At 46.6% G+C, this 14,017-nt stretch overlaps 1 protein-coding gene and 1 pseudogene across 1 annotated transcript; one reads left to right on the top strand and one right to left on the bottom strand.

Annotated features, from left to right (window-relative positions):
- The first annotated feature begins 4,742 nt into the window (after positions 1 to 4,742).
- Positions 4,743 to 5,822, top strand: LOC144259709 (olfactory receptor 52R1-like). Its single transcript, XM_077808007.1, has one exon. The coding sequence runs from the start codon at positions 4,743 to 4,745 to the stop codon at positions 5,820 to 5,822; it is 1,080 nt and encodes a 359-aa protein (XP_077664133.1).
- Positions 5,823 to 12,788: 6,966 nt separating this feature from the next.
- On the bottom strand, positions 12,789 to 13,777 carry LOC144279826 (olfactory receptor 52R1-like; annotated as a pseudogene).
- Between the last annotated feature and the right edge of the window lie 240 nt (positions 13,778 to 14,017).

The raw sequence follows: 14,017 nt of genomic DNA, 5'->3' as shown, positions 1-14,017 counted from the left end.
ATGAATCCTACACTCACCCAATTAAAGTCCAACCTTACCGGGTGTCTCCTCAAGCCTAATCTGCTATAGAACGGGAGATCCAGGATAAGTTATGGATGGGTGTAATCCGCCCCTCTGGAAGTGTATGGGCATCTCCAGTGGTTCTAGTTCCCAACCTACATGGGGAGATACGTTTTTGCGTGGACTACCGTAAGCTAAATGCTGTAACTCGCCCAGACAACTATCCAATGCCACGCACAGATGAACTATTAGAGAAACTGGGAGGAGCCTAGTTCATCTCTACCTAGGACTTAACCAAGGGGTACTGGCAGGTACCGCTAAATGAATCTGCCAAGGAAAGGTCAGCCTTCACCACACATGTCGGTCTGTATGAATTTAATGTACTCCCTTTTGGGCTGCAGAATGCTCCCGCCATCTTCCAAAGACTTGTAGATCGTCTCCTAGTGGGATTAGGAGAATATGCCATTGCCTACCTTGACGATGTGGCCATATTTTCAGATTTCTGGGCAGAACACCTGGAACATCTACAAAAAGTCTTTGAGAGCATAAGGGAGGCAGGACTAACTGTTAAGGCTAAGAAGTGTCAAATAGGCCTAAACAGAGTGACTTACCTTGGACACCAGGTGGGTCAAGGAACTATCAACCCCCTACAGGCCAAAGTGGATGCTATCCAAAAGTGGCCTGTCCCAAGGTCAAAGAAACAGGTTCAATCCTTCTTAGGCTTGGCTGGTTATTACAGGAGATTTGTACCACAATACAGACAAATCGCCGCCCCACTGACAGACCTAACAAAAAAGAAACCGCGAAATGCTGTTCAGTGGACCGAAGAGTGTCAGAAGGCTTTTAACCAGCTTAAAGCGACACTCATGTCTGACCCTGCACGAAGGGCCCCAGACTTTGACAAACTGTTCCTAGTAACCACCGATGCGTCCGAGCGTGGTGTAGGAGCAGTTTTAATGCAGGAAGGACCAGATCAAGAATTCCACCCTGTAGTGTTTCTCAGCAAGAAGCTGTCTGAGAGGGAAAGCAACTGGTCAGTCAGTGAAAAAGAATGTTACACCATTGTCTACGCTCTGGAAAAGCTACACCCCTATGTTTGGGGACGGTGTTTCCACCTGCAAACCGACCATGCTGCGCTACAGTGGCTTCATACCACCCTGGGAAATAACAACTGGTTAAAATCGTCCTTGAGATGTGGAAAATATTGTTAGTCTTTATATACTTGGTAGTATATTTAGAGGTGCATGTATCTATTTAACTCTGTTTTTTTCTAGAGCTCCAGGAAGAAATCCCAGCCAGTGTTTCACCTTATCTGTGATTTGGAGGGCGTGTCATAAATATAAAGGGAACGGGTAAACACCTTTAAAATCCTTCCTGGCCAGAGGAAAAACCCTTTCACCTTTAAAGTGTTAAGAAGCTAGGATAACCTCGCTGGCACCTGATCACAATGACCAATGAGGAGACAAGATACTTCCAAACCTGGAGAGGGGGAGAAACAAAGGGTTGGGGTCTGTCTGTGTGATGCTTTTGCCGGGGACACAACAGGAATGGAGTCTTAGAATTTAGTAAGTAATCTAGCTAGATATGCGTTAGATTATGATTTCTTTAAATGGCTGAGAAAATATTCTGTGCTGAATAGAATGAATATTCCTGTCTTTGTGTTTTTTGTAACTTAAGTTTTTGCCTAGAGGGATTCTCTACGTTTTGAATCTAATTACCCTGTAAGGTATTTACCATCCTGATTTTACAGAGGTGATTCTTTTTACTGTTTCTTCTATTAAAATGTTTCTTTTCAAGAGCTGAATGCTTTTTTCATTGTTCTAAGATCCAAGGGTTTGGGTCTGTGGTCACCTATGCAAATTGGTGAGGATTTTTATCAAACCTTCCCCAGGAAGGGGGGTGCAAGGTTTTGGTGAGGATTTTGGGGGGAAAGACGTTTCCAAACTGGCTCTTTCCTAATAAAATAAAACCGGTTAGACGTTTGGTGGTGGCAGCGGAAGTCCAAGGGCAAAAGATAAAATAGGTTAAAAATTCCCCAAGGTACAAACTAAGCTGGTAAAGGTAAGCTTGGGAGGTTTTCATGCAGGTCCCCACATCTGTACCCTAGAGTTCAGAGTGGGGAAGGAACCTTGACAGGTACTTTCACCTACCATAACTTGGCACCTACCATAACTATGCCTCTGTTAATGCAACCCAAAATTGCATTTGCTTTTTTTGCAATAGCAAAAGAATCCACACCCCTGAGACATGTCGCTATATCAACCTAACCCTGATGTAAACAGCATGAGGTCGATGGAACAATTCTTCCATTGACCTTGCTACCATCTCTTGGGGAGGTGAATTACCTGTGCTGATGGGAGAACCCCTGTCATCCATGTAAGTAGTGTCTACACTTCGGTGCTTTGCAGTGCTGCTGTAGTGTTTTAAGTGTAGACAAGCCCTCAAGCAGATCTTCCAGAAAAGTATCGAGTCTGGATCTCCAGACATGGGGAGTTGGAGAATCCACCACTTCCCTTTGCAGTTTGTCCCAACGGTTAATCACCCCGAGTGCTAATCATTTGGACTTTATTTCCAGTTGAAATTTGTCTGGTTTCAGCTTCCAGCCATTGGGTCTTCCTCTGCCTTTCTAAACTAAATTACAGAGCCCATTAGCACCCACTGTTTTCTCCCCAGGGAAGTCTCTGTTTGATTGTCTTTTTGATGAGATAAATAGATGAAGCTCTTTAAATCTTTCTCTGTCAGGCATCTTCTCCAGTCTCCAATCATTTTTTTTTTGCACCCACTCCAATTTTTCAAAATCCTTTTTGAAATGGGGACCCCAGAACTTCGCACAGTCAGTTTCATCAATGCCATGTACAGAGGTAAAATCCTTCCCGTGATCCAACTCATCACTCCCCTGATCATACATCCAAGGATCGCATTAGCCATTTTAGCCAGAGCATCACACCGGGAGCTCACAATGAATTAGTTGTCCACAATCACCCCTAAATCCTTTTCAGGGTCCCTGCGTTCGATAATACAGTGCCCTAGTCTGGGGGTCGGGCCTGCATTCCCTGTTCCAAAAGGTCGCTTTGTATTTGACTGTACTAAAACATTTTGTTTGCCTGGGCCCAACTCAACAAATGCTCCAGATCAATCGGTATGCCTGCCCTGGTCTCCTCATTGTAACCACTCTGCCAATCTTTGGGTAGTCCGCAAATTTTACTTGCAGCAATTTTCTATTTGCTTCCAGATCATTGATGAAAATATTGAATCGCATCTGGCCTAGAACTGCTCCCTGTAGAACCCCGCTACAAATATCCACATTGCTGGAAGGTTTCCTAGAGATCTCTCTGGAGGATTCCAGTGAAATTCTCAGTGTGCATCAACACCCTGTTCTGCCATTCTGCCTAGCTGCTTGGGGAAATGCCCAGCACACTCAAACACAGCCAGCCTGGTACATTTCTCTGCCTTCAACCCACCTCTGCACTTCACAAAACAAAACCACTTACCAGGGGTCTCTTCTCCTGCTTCTGGCTCACCTGATTGTGACTGACGAGACTGGCTGGACTCCTCCAGAGCGGAGAACAGCTCCTGACTGGACATAGCACTGGGCAACCCCAGCATGGGCTCCACATCTTCTAATGCCTCCATCTCTTCATCGATGACCTCCTCCTCTGGGTTAGGTCCATTTCCGTCAGCTCTTGGTGGTGGAAGTTGGGTCGCTGCCAAGGATAGCGTCCAACTCCTGATAAAATGGCAGGTCTGGGGCACAGCACAGGAGTGACTGTTTGCCTCCCTTGCCTGCCGGTACTCGTGCCTCAGCTCCTTCACCTTTGCTCTGCACTTCAGCTTCTCCCGATCATAGCCCTTTTCCCGCAAGCTGCAAGAAATCTTCCCCAAGGTACTGAAATTCCTACAGCTGGTGCTCAGCTGGGACTGCACAGCCTCCTCTCTCCAAATACTGAGCAGATCCAGCAGCTCCTTAGTGGTCCAAGCTGGAGACCATTTGCTGCATAGAGCCGTCATGGCCACCTGGGAAGATATGATGTGAACACTCCATGCTGAGCAAACAGGAAGGGGAATTTCAAAATTCCTAGGCCTTTAAAGGAGGAGGAGTGGAAAGTATTTACCTGGATGCAGGGCAGCAGAGTTGAATCTCCTGACCAGAATGGTTAGGATGGGCATTGTGGGATGCCTTCAGGAGGCCAATTACAGCAATGAAATCAAGCACGTGTCTACACTGGCACTTCAGTGACAAAATTTTGAGTAAAAGGCCTTACAAGTCTCATAAACATCCCTTTATTAAATCACTGAAACTGAGGAGTTGTGTAGTCAAAAGTGGCTTTGTAGTTTTACACCTCCACTATTTCTTCACCAAATGCTGCCTTTTTGGCAAAAAAAACTTGGCAGTGTAGATAAGGCCTAAGGCGCAATGAGGGAAACCAGTATCCACTTGTGTTTCCCGCTGATGCCTATTAAAGTTTCCCACACCACGATGTGTGGGAATAATTGATGAAAGGAGCACCATAAAATATGGAATTGACATTAGTAGGGTCAGTTGTTCATAATTCATTTATCTGAATAATGAAAATGACATTTTTCAGTGTGTGAAGAGCGACCAATCGGCTTCATCCATGAGAAGAGCTTCCAGTTGTGCATGTAGTGTCTAATATTAACATTTTCTCTCCATCCAGGTATTTGTCCTGCGACCATCACGCTAGCCCCAGGGCCATACAGGAAGTCGGGGGAACGTACGGTCTATGCAGGAAACACCGTTCTGGCTCAGTGTTGGACACCTTCTCCCCTACACCATGTCAGATTCCAACTCAACCAATTTCACAAACCCATCCACCTTCATCCTGCTGGGCATTCCTGGCCTGGAGGCAGCCCATGTCTGGATCTCCATCCCCTTCTGTGCCATGTACGCCATAGTCATCTTGGGGAACTTCACCATCCTTTTCATCGTGAAGAGGGAGCCAAGCCTCCATCGGCCCATGTACTATTTCCTCTGCATGCTGGTCGTCACCGACCTGGTCCAGTCTACATCCGTCCTACCCAAAATGCTGAGCATCTTCTGGTTCAATTCCAGGGAGATCCATTTCAGTGCCTGCCTCACCCAGATGTACTTCATTCTCAGCTTCTCTGTGATGCAGTCTGGGATCCTTGTGGCCATGGCTTTTGATCGCTACGTGGCCATCTGTGATCCCCTGAGACATTCCACCACTCTGACAAACCCTGTGGTGGCCAAAATTGGCCTGGCCATGGTGCTGCGTGGTGTCATGTTCATATTTCCCTATCCCTTCCTGGCGAGTAAGTGGCCATATTGCAGAACCAACATCATTCCCTACACATACTGCAAGCACATCGCTGTAGTGAAGCTGGCCTGCACCGACATCCGCATCAGTAGTTACTACAGCCTCTCTGTGGCATTCTTGGTGACCGGCGTGGATGTGTTTTGTATTGCTGTGTCCTATACCCAGATCCTCAGGGCCATCTTCAGCCTCCCAACAAAGGACACCCGCCTCAAGACTTTTGGGACCTGCAGCTCCCACCTCTGTGTCATCTTAGCCTCTTATACCCCACATATCTTCTCCACCATCACGCAACGGTTTGGACACAATATGGCCCTGTATTTCCATGTTCTCATGGACAATGTGTGTCTCCTGGTGCCCCCCATGTTAAACCCCATCATCTATGGGGTGAGGACCCAAGAGATCTGGGATAGGCTGCTCCAGATCTTTACTCATAAAGGACCTAAAGCTTTCTCCTGGTGCTCTGGCTCTCAGACCGCGCTCCATGCAGAGCTGGCTGGTGACATGGTGCTGGGCCCTCTTCCCTGAATCACTGACTGGCCAGTCATAGAGACATAAAATCCCTTCCTGACCTTACTGTGCTGTGTCAGAATGATAAATTGGCTAATCTGTCTATGTGCAACTCACAGGGGTTCTGCCTTTCTCATTCCTGGTAACTGGAAGCCTGATTCCCCACCCCTGCTCTACGTCTTCCCCTCAAGGCCCCGTCTGCAACTCTCTCCTCTCTTCTCCTCCCCCTTTCACTCTCTGGATCATCCCTGTGATACTCTGCACTCCGAAGCACCCCATATTGACCATGGTGATGTAATTATGGTACGTTTTGTACAAAATATTCCCTGTGAGCTATTATTCTAAAAGTCTTGATCTGCTAAACATTGATATCTCCTTGGGTTGTATGTGCGATCATTGTGTGTGAAGTTATGAAATCGTGCTATGTGTGTGTTACTAAAGTGTGATGAGGCTCGAAACACCCAAAACCAGCCTGTCAGGTATGTCAATGGTGAAGCCAGACAGCATTAATTGCTGTCGTCAACACCCACCGAGGGAAGAACCCACTAGCACAGGAACTCTGTACAAGGAAGCCTCTTTGGAGGGAGCACAGAGACAATGGAGAATGTTTGATGAATGGGGTGGATCCCCCATATCACATGCATAGACCTTCCAGCAAGCTGGAAGAAACTGTAAAAGATGGGGAGTGACATCATCTCTTGTATTCTTTCTTGCACAACTCAAAGCCTTCAAGAAGCTCTGAAAGGCAGAGGACTTTGAATAGGGGAGGGGAACCCAAGCTGCAAAGCAGATGCAGCCTGTGCCTCAAGAATCTGTAAGCCTGCTTGTATCATCAGTCAGGGTGAGATATTGCCGATTCAAATCCTATCTAGTTTGTAGAAATCTTAGATTGCAAGATTGTTTGATTTCCTAGGTAACCTGCTTTGATCTCTTTATCACTTATAATCACTTAACATCTATCCTTCTGTAGTTAATAAACCTGAATAATGTTTTATCTTGAGCAGTATGTTTTTGAGTGAAGTGTTTGGAAATCTTAGCTCTGTTAAGAAAGGGTGTTGAATATCTTCCCTCCATCAAGGGGAGAGTGGATTATTTAATGAGTTTATGCTGTACACATTGCTGTGCAGTTCAAGACAGTCTAATTCTGGATTTAAGCTCCATCAGGGGTGCAAGGCTGGGGAGCTAGGAAAGTAGCTCGTGCCTCCATTGTTGGTCCATGAGTGGCTTAGGTAAAGCCCTCAGATCACTTAGTTGGGTGTGTGGCGCCACCTGAGGGGCTGGCTGTGTGTCACCAGCAGAGCAAGGGGAGAGGCCAACCCAGCTGAATGGTTTGGGGGCACAGCAGTCCCAACAGCTACCAGGCTTCACGCTGGGGGCACATCCTGTCACGCTCTCCACCTCCCACCCAACCCCCACACAGCTCCGAAGCTGGGACGGGAGCTGCTGCAGCCTGACAAGGAGCTTGCCTGAGGGTAGGAGGTCGCCCCGGTTAATGATGCAATGCTACCTTCTGCACTGCAGTAACCAGATATCATTATACATAGAGACATGAATAGAATTCTTAAGTCAGTTTCATGGTAATGATGGTGTCAAGGTTCCTCCCCCACTCTGAACTCTAGGGTACAGATGTGGGGACCTGCATGAAAAACCTCCTAAGCTTATCTTTACCAGCTTAGGTCAAAACTTCCCCAAGGTACAAAATATTCCACCCTTTGTCCTTGGACTGGCCGCTACCACCACCAAACTAATACTGGTTACTGGGGAAGAGCTGTTTGGACGCGTCTTTCCCCCCAAAATACTTCCCAAAACCCTGCACCCCACTTCCTGGACAAGGTTTGGTAAAAAGCCTCACCAATTTGCCTAGGTGACTACAGACCCAGACCCTTGGATCTTAAGAACAATGAACAATCCTCCCAACACTTGCACCCCCCCTTTCCTGGGAAATGTTGGATAAAAAGCCTCACCAATTTGCATAGGTGACCACAGACCCAAACCCTTGGATCTGAGAACAATGAAAAAGCATTTAGTTTTTTACAAGAAGACTTTTAATAAAAAATAGAAGTAAATAGAAATAAAGAAATCCCCCCTGTAAAATCAGGATGGGTAGATATCTTACAGGGTAATTAGATTCAAAAACATAGAGAACCCCTCCAGGCAAAACCTTAAGTTACAAAAAAGATACACAGACAGAAATAGTTATTCTATTCAGCACAATTCTTTTCTCAGCCATTTAAAGAAATCATAATCTAACACATACCTAGCTAGATTACTTACTAAAAGTTCTAAGACTCCATTCCTGGTCTATCCCCGGCCAAGACCCAGCATACAGACAGACACAGACCCTTTGTTTCTCTCCCTCCTCCCAGCTTTTGAAAGTATCTTGTCTCCTCATTGGTCATTTTGGTCAGGTGCCAGCGAGGTTACCTTTAGCTTCTTAACCCTTTACAGGTGAGAGGAGCTTTCCCCTGGCCAGGAGGGATTTCAAAGGGGTTTACCCTTCCCTTTATATTTATGACAGATGGTGAGCTTTAGAGTAGCAAAGAGTTTTCAGAATTGATCCTTAGGTTGCAGTCGAATGTCCAATATCAGGGTGATCCAGAATGGAACTGGAGACCTCAGTCTTGTGACTTGAGTTTCCCTGATGAAGCTTAAGCAGATTTGAGATGACAGGATCAGGGCCCAAGTATTCTTTTATAGTCCCAGGGGGAGCCCAGAGAAGGGTGATAGAATCACAGAAAGCACTGAGGAGGTGGGTGTGGGTTCCTTTAGCACTAGAGCAGGAGGCAACACTATCCCACTGTGTAGGAAAGATAGGAAGTATGGCAAGAGACTACCCTGGCTTAACCAGGAGACATTCAATGATCTAAAACTCAAAAAAAGAGTCCTACAAAAAGTGGAAACTCTGTCAAATTACGAAAGATGAATATAAACAAATATCACAAGTGTGTAGAGACAAAATTAGAAAAGGCAAGGCACTAAACGAGATCAAACTAGCTAGGGACATAAAAGGAAACCAAAAAATTTTTTACAAATACTTTAGAAGCAAGAGGAAGACCAAGGACAGAGTAGGCCCGTTACTCGATGATGGGGGAAAGGCAATAACAGAAAATGTGGAAATGGCAGAGGTGCTTAATGTCTTATTTGTTTCCATTTTCACCATGAACGTTGGTGGCGAGTGAACATCTAACATAGTGAATGCCAGTGAAAATGAAGTAAGATCAGAGTCTAAAATAGGGAAAGAACAAGTCAAAAATTACTTAGACAAGTTAGATTTCTTCAAATCACCAGGGCCTGATGAAATGCATCCTAGAATACTCAAGGAACTGACTGAGGAGATATCTGAGCCATTAGCAATTATCTTTGAAAAGTCATGGAAGACAGGAGAGATTCCAGAAGACTGGAAAAGGGCAAATATAGTGCCCATCTATAAAAAGGGAAATAAGGACAACCCAGGGAATTACAGACCAGTCAGTTTAATTTCTCTACCTGGAAAGATAATGGAGCAAATAATTAACCAATCAATTTGCAAACATCTAGAAGATAATAAGGTGATAAGTAACAGCATGGATTTGTCAAGAACAAATCGTGTCAAACCAACCTGATAGCTTTCTTTGACAGAGTAACAAGCCTTGTGGATGGGGGAAAGCAGTAGATGTGGTAAATCTTGACTTTAGTAAGGTTTTTGATACTGTCTCGCATGACCTTCTCATAAATAAACCAGGGAAGTACAACCTAGATGGAGCTACTCTTAGGTGGGTGCATAACTGGTTGGAAAATCATTCCCAGAGAGTAGTTAACAGTGGTTCACAGTCATGCTGGAAGGGCATAACGAGTGGGGTCCCTCGGGGATCAGTTCTGGGTCTGGTTCTGTTCAATATCTTCATCAATGATTTAGATAATGGCATAGAGAGTACACTTATAAAGTTTGCAGATGATACCAAGCTGGGAGGGGTAGCAAGTGCTTTGGAGGATAGGATTAAAATTCAAAAGAATCTGGACAACTGGAGAAATGGTCTGAAGTAAATAGAATGAAATTCAATAAGGACAAATGCAAAGTACTCCACTTGGGAAGGAACAATCAGTTGCACACATACAAAATGGGAAATGACTGCCTAGGAAGGAGTACTGCAGAAAGGGATCTGGGGGTCATTATGGACCACAAGCTAAATATGAGTCAACAGTGTAACGCTTTTGCAAAAAAAGCAAACATCATTCTGCAATGTATTAGTAGGAGTGTTGTAAGCAAGACACAAGAAGTAATTCTTCTGCTCTACTCCACACTGATTAGGCCTCAACTTGAGCATTATGCTCAGTTCTGGGCAACATATCTCAGGAAAGATGTGAACAAATTGGAGAAAGTCCAGAGAAGAGCAAACAAAATTTTTCAAGGTCTAGAAACATGACCAGTGAGGGAAAATTGGAAAAATTGGGTTTGTTTAGTCTGGAGAAGAGAAGACTGAGAGTGGACATGATAACAGTTTTCAAGTACATAAAAGGTTGTTACAAGGAGGAGAGAGAAAATTTGTTCTTCTTAACCTCTGAGGATAGGACAAGAAACAATGGGCTGAATTTGCAGCAATGGAGGTTTAGGTTGGACATTAGGAAAAACTTCCTAATGGTAAGAGTGGTTAAGCACTGGAATAAATTGCCTCGGGAGGTCATGGAATCTCAATCATTGGGGATTTTTAAGAGCAGGTTGGACAAACACCTGTCAGGGATGGTCTCTAGATAATACTTAGTCCTGCCTTGAGTGCAGGGGACTGGACTAGATGACCTCTCGAGGTCCCTTCCAGTTCTATAATTCTATAACACCAACTCAGGAAGGGAGGGGGGGTGGAGAGCCTGCCACTGAGACAACTGTCCAGGCTGTTAGCTGTGAGCCCTTCACGGCTGATCAGGGGATAGTTCCCACTCTAGAGAGCATAGGGGTATGTGTCCTAGAGGGGGGCCCAGAGGAGGAAACTGGGGGAGGAATAGTGGGAGTACAGGAATGTCTCCTCACTGATCACATGGGGGAGGATGCGCAGGACAGAATGGACGATTCAGCATTTGTGCTCCCAGGCACCCAGCCTGTGGCTTAGGCTTCGAAAGGGAACTGTGTAACTCACCTGCTGGAGGGGAGTAGTCACACAACTGACCTCTCTGGGTAGAGAGAGGGGTGACTCAGGGTATTCCAATCCAGGTCACAATTTTTCAGGACTTTGTTCCTGACGTGCTTGTGAAAACTAACTCTGTCTCTTTAAGACAGGATGTAGCTCCAACTGAATCAATGGTTGTCTATGGAAATGCTAATGACCCAGCTGACAGAGGGGAGGAGGAAATTCCCTGGGTTGGGAAGACACAGAAACCAGCTGTGAATGAGCTGCTGGGAGAAGACACACCTCTTAGCCCAGAGAGCACAGATCACAACCCTATAGGAAAAGGGGAGGGGAAAATCCCAGTGCTGGGAGTAGGGATCACAAGGAAAGTCCAAGGTGGGGGCGGGGGTGGATTATTTCCATGGGCAAACCCTGGGGTTGGGCAGCAGAGCCACAGAGCGTTAGCCACGATGCAAATTCCTCTTATAACTGGCATACCAAGACCCCAAAGATGGCCTTAGACTCAGATCCCTACTGAAGGGGACACTGCGGGGAAAGGAAAACCAGTAACTAAACACTTGGAACTAAACAAATTTAATTAACGTGTTATGTTTTTAATGAGCCTCATGAGAATGGAAGCATGTCCTCTGAAATGATGGCTGAAGCATGAAGAGGCATGTGAGTGTTAAGCGCATCTGGCATGTAAATATCTTGCGTCACTCGTTAGAACAGTGCCATGTGAATGCTTATTCTTACTTTCAGGTGACATTGTAAACAAGAATCAGGCAGCATTATCTTCTGCAAATGTAAACAAACTTGTTTGTCTGAGTGATTGGCTGAACAGACTCCTTTTAACCCTTCCCTTGTGCATCAGATGTTCCTGCTCCATGCTCCACTTTTCAGCTCTTCTCTGCACCCTCCATTTTATTGTGCTGCCAAGTGGCACCCATGGGTCCCAGCCGGTGCTGAGCACTCAGGGGAATGCTGCCGGCTCTAGCCTTGCCATCGGTGCTGCAATCCCCCTGCTCGCCCCAGCCTTTCACTTTGCTGGCTGTCTCTCTCCAGTTCTCAGGGGCTGCAGCCACAGTGATGGTCACCGCTCTCAGCTTCCTGACGGTGCTGGGCCAATTGCATTACGGGGCCACAGACCTCCAGGACACAGTGTGAGCTTCAGCCCAGCAGTGACGGACCCTGGATGAGAGCCAGGCAGTCTCCGGACTGCTGTACAGATTTCTCTCATGCCTGACACACCTCCCGATGGGGGGCTCTGGCCCCTTCCCCACCATGCACTCATCCCAACCATGACTGCCCCCTGCAGGATGCTAATCGATTGTCAGACGGAGCTACCCCAACAGCTCAGGCTTTCCCAGCCCACAGCACCCCATCTCAGCCCCTTGTGTCTTCTCATTATTGGGATTTGGGGCAGGTGCTGTCCGTCCAGCACCCAGCACCATGGGGACATGATGAGCCTCCTGGAGGATACTGCGGCACATGGTCACCTTACAATGGAGCTGTCTGTGTTCATTAGATGCTACGGGGATAGTGCTGGGGGTGACCCAGATGGGAACAGGAGTCCTGAAGCAACTTTCACTGGTTCTTGGTCTAGTCCTGACCCAAATCTAGTCCACGGGACTCCCCATCCCACTCCTCCCCAGCCCTCCCCACTTTCCTGGGTCTTTAGAAGCAATTAGAGGCAATTAGAAAGGTGGCAACTCTATGAGTTGTACATAGACAGATTCCCCAGTTTGTCATGCTGAAACAGCACAGTAAGGTCAGGGAAAGGTTTAATGTCTCTTTGACTGGCCAGTCAGTGATTCAGGGAAGAGGCCCGAGCACCGTGTCAGCAGCCAGCTCTGCATAGAGTGCGGTCTGAGAACCAGAGCACCAGGAGAAAATTTTAGGTCCCTTAATGAGTAAAGAGCTGGAGCAGCCTATCCTGGATGTCCTGGGTCTTCGCCCCATAGATGATGGGGTTTAGCATGGGGGGCACCAGCAGGTACATGTTGGCCATGAGAACACGCAAATGTAGGGCCACATTGTGCCCAAACCATTGCGTGAGGGCGGCAAAGAGATGTGGGATGTAAAAGGCTAAGATGACACAGAGGTGGGAGCCTCAGGTCCCAAAAGTCTTGAGGCGGGTGTCCTTTGTTGGGAGGCTGAAGATGACCCTGAGGATCTAGGTGTAGGATATGGCAATAAAAAACACATGCATACCAATCACCAAGAATGCCACAGAGAGGCTGTAGTAACTACTGACGCTGATGTCGGTGCAGGCCAGCTTCACCACAGCTATGTGCTCACAGTAGGTATTTGGAATGATGTTAGTTCTACAATATGGCCACCTCCTCGCCAGGAAGGGATAGGGCAGTATGAGCATGATGTCACGCAGCACCATGGCCAGGCCAATTTTGGCCCCCACAGGGTTTGTCAGGGTGGTTGAATGTCTCAGGGGATAGCAGATGGCCACATAGAGATCAAAAGCCGTGGCCACGAGGATTCCAGACCCTATCAAAAAGAAGCTGAGAATGAAGTACATCTGAGTGAGGCAGGCACTGAAATTATCTCCCTGGAATTGAACCAGAAGATGCTCAACATTTTGGGCAGAATGGATGTAGACAGGACCAGGTCGGTGAAAGCGAGCATGCAGAGGAAATAGTACATGGGCCCATGGAGTCTCAGCTCCATCTTTATGATGAACAGGATGGTGAAGTTCCCCAAGATGGCTATGGCATACATGGTGCAGAAGGGAATGGAGATCCAGACATGGGCTTCTTCCAGGCCAGGAATGCCCAGCAGGATGAAGGTGGAGGGGTTTGTGAAGTCAGTTGAGTTGGAATCTGACATGGAGTAGGAGAGAAGATGTCCAATGCTGAGGCACAATGGTGTCTCCTGCATGTACCAACGTTCCCCTGACTTCCTATATGTGCCCAGGGTGTAAGGTGATGGTCGCAGGACAAATACCTGGATTTAGAGACAGTGTTAATGTGAGACACTTCATGCACTACTGGAGGCTGTTCTCATGGATGAAACAGCTTGGTCGCTTTTCACAGACTGAAATACTGCATTTTCTTTATTCAGATTAATGAATTATGAACAACTGACCCTACTAATGTCAATTCCATATTGTATGGTGCT

The sequence above is a fragment of the Eretmochelys imbricata genome, chromosome 1 (genome assembly GCF_965152235.1).
Source record: "Eretmochelys imbricata isolate rEreImb1 chromosome 1, rEreImb1.hap1, whole genome shotgun sequence".
Lineage (NCBI taxonomy): Eukaryota > Metazoa > Chordata > Testudines > Cheloniidae > Eretmochelys > Eretmochelys imbricata.
Note: the sequence above shows the minus strand (reverse complement) of the source record. Positions and strands in the feature narration are given on the sequence as shown.

Coding starts and splice junctions, on each gene's coding strand:
- LOC144259709 (XM_077808007.1), top strand. CDS start 4,743: ATGCAGGAAACACCGTTCTGGCTCAGTGTTGGACACCTTCTCCCCTAC.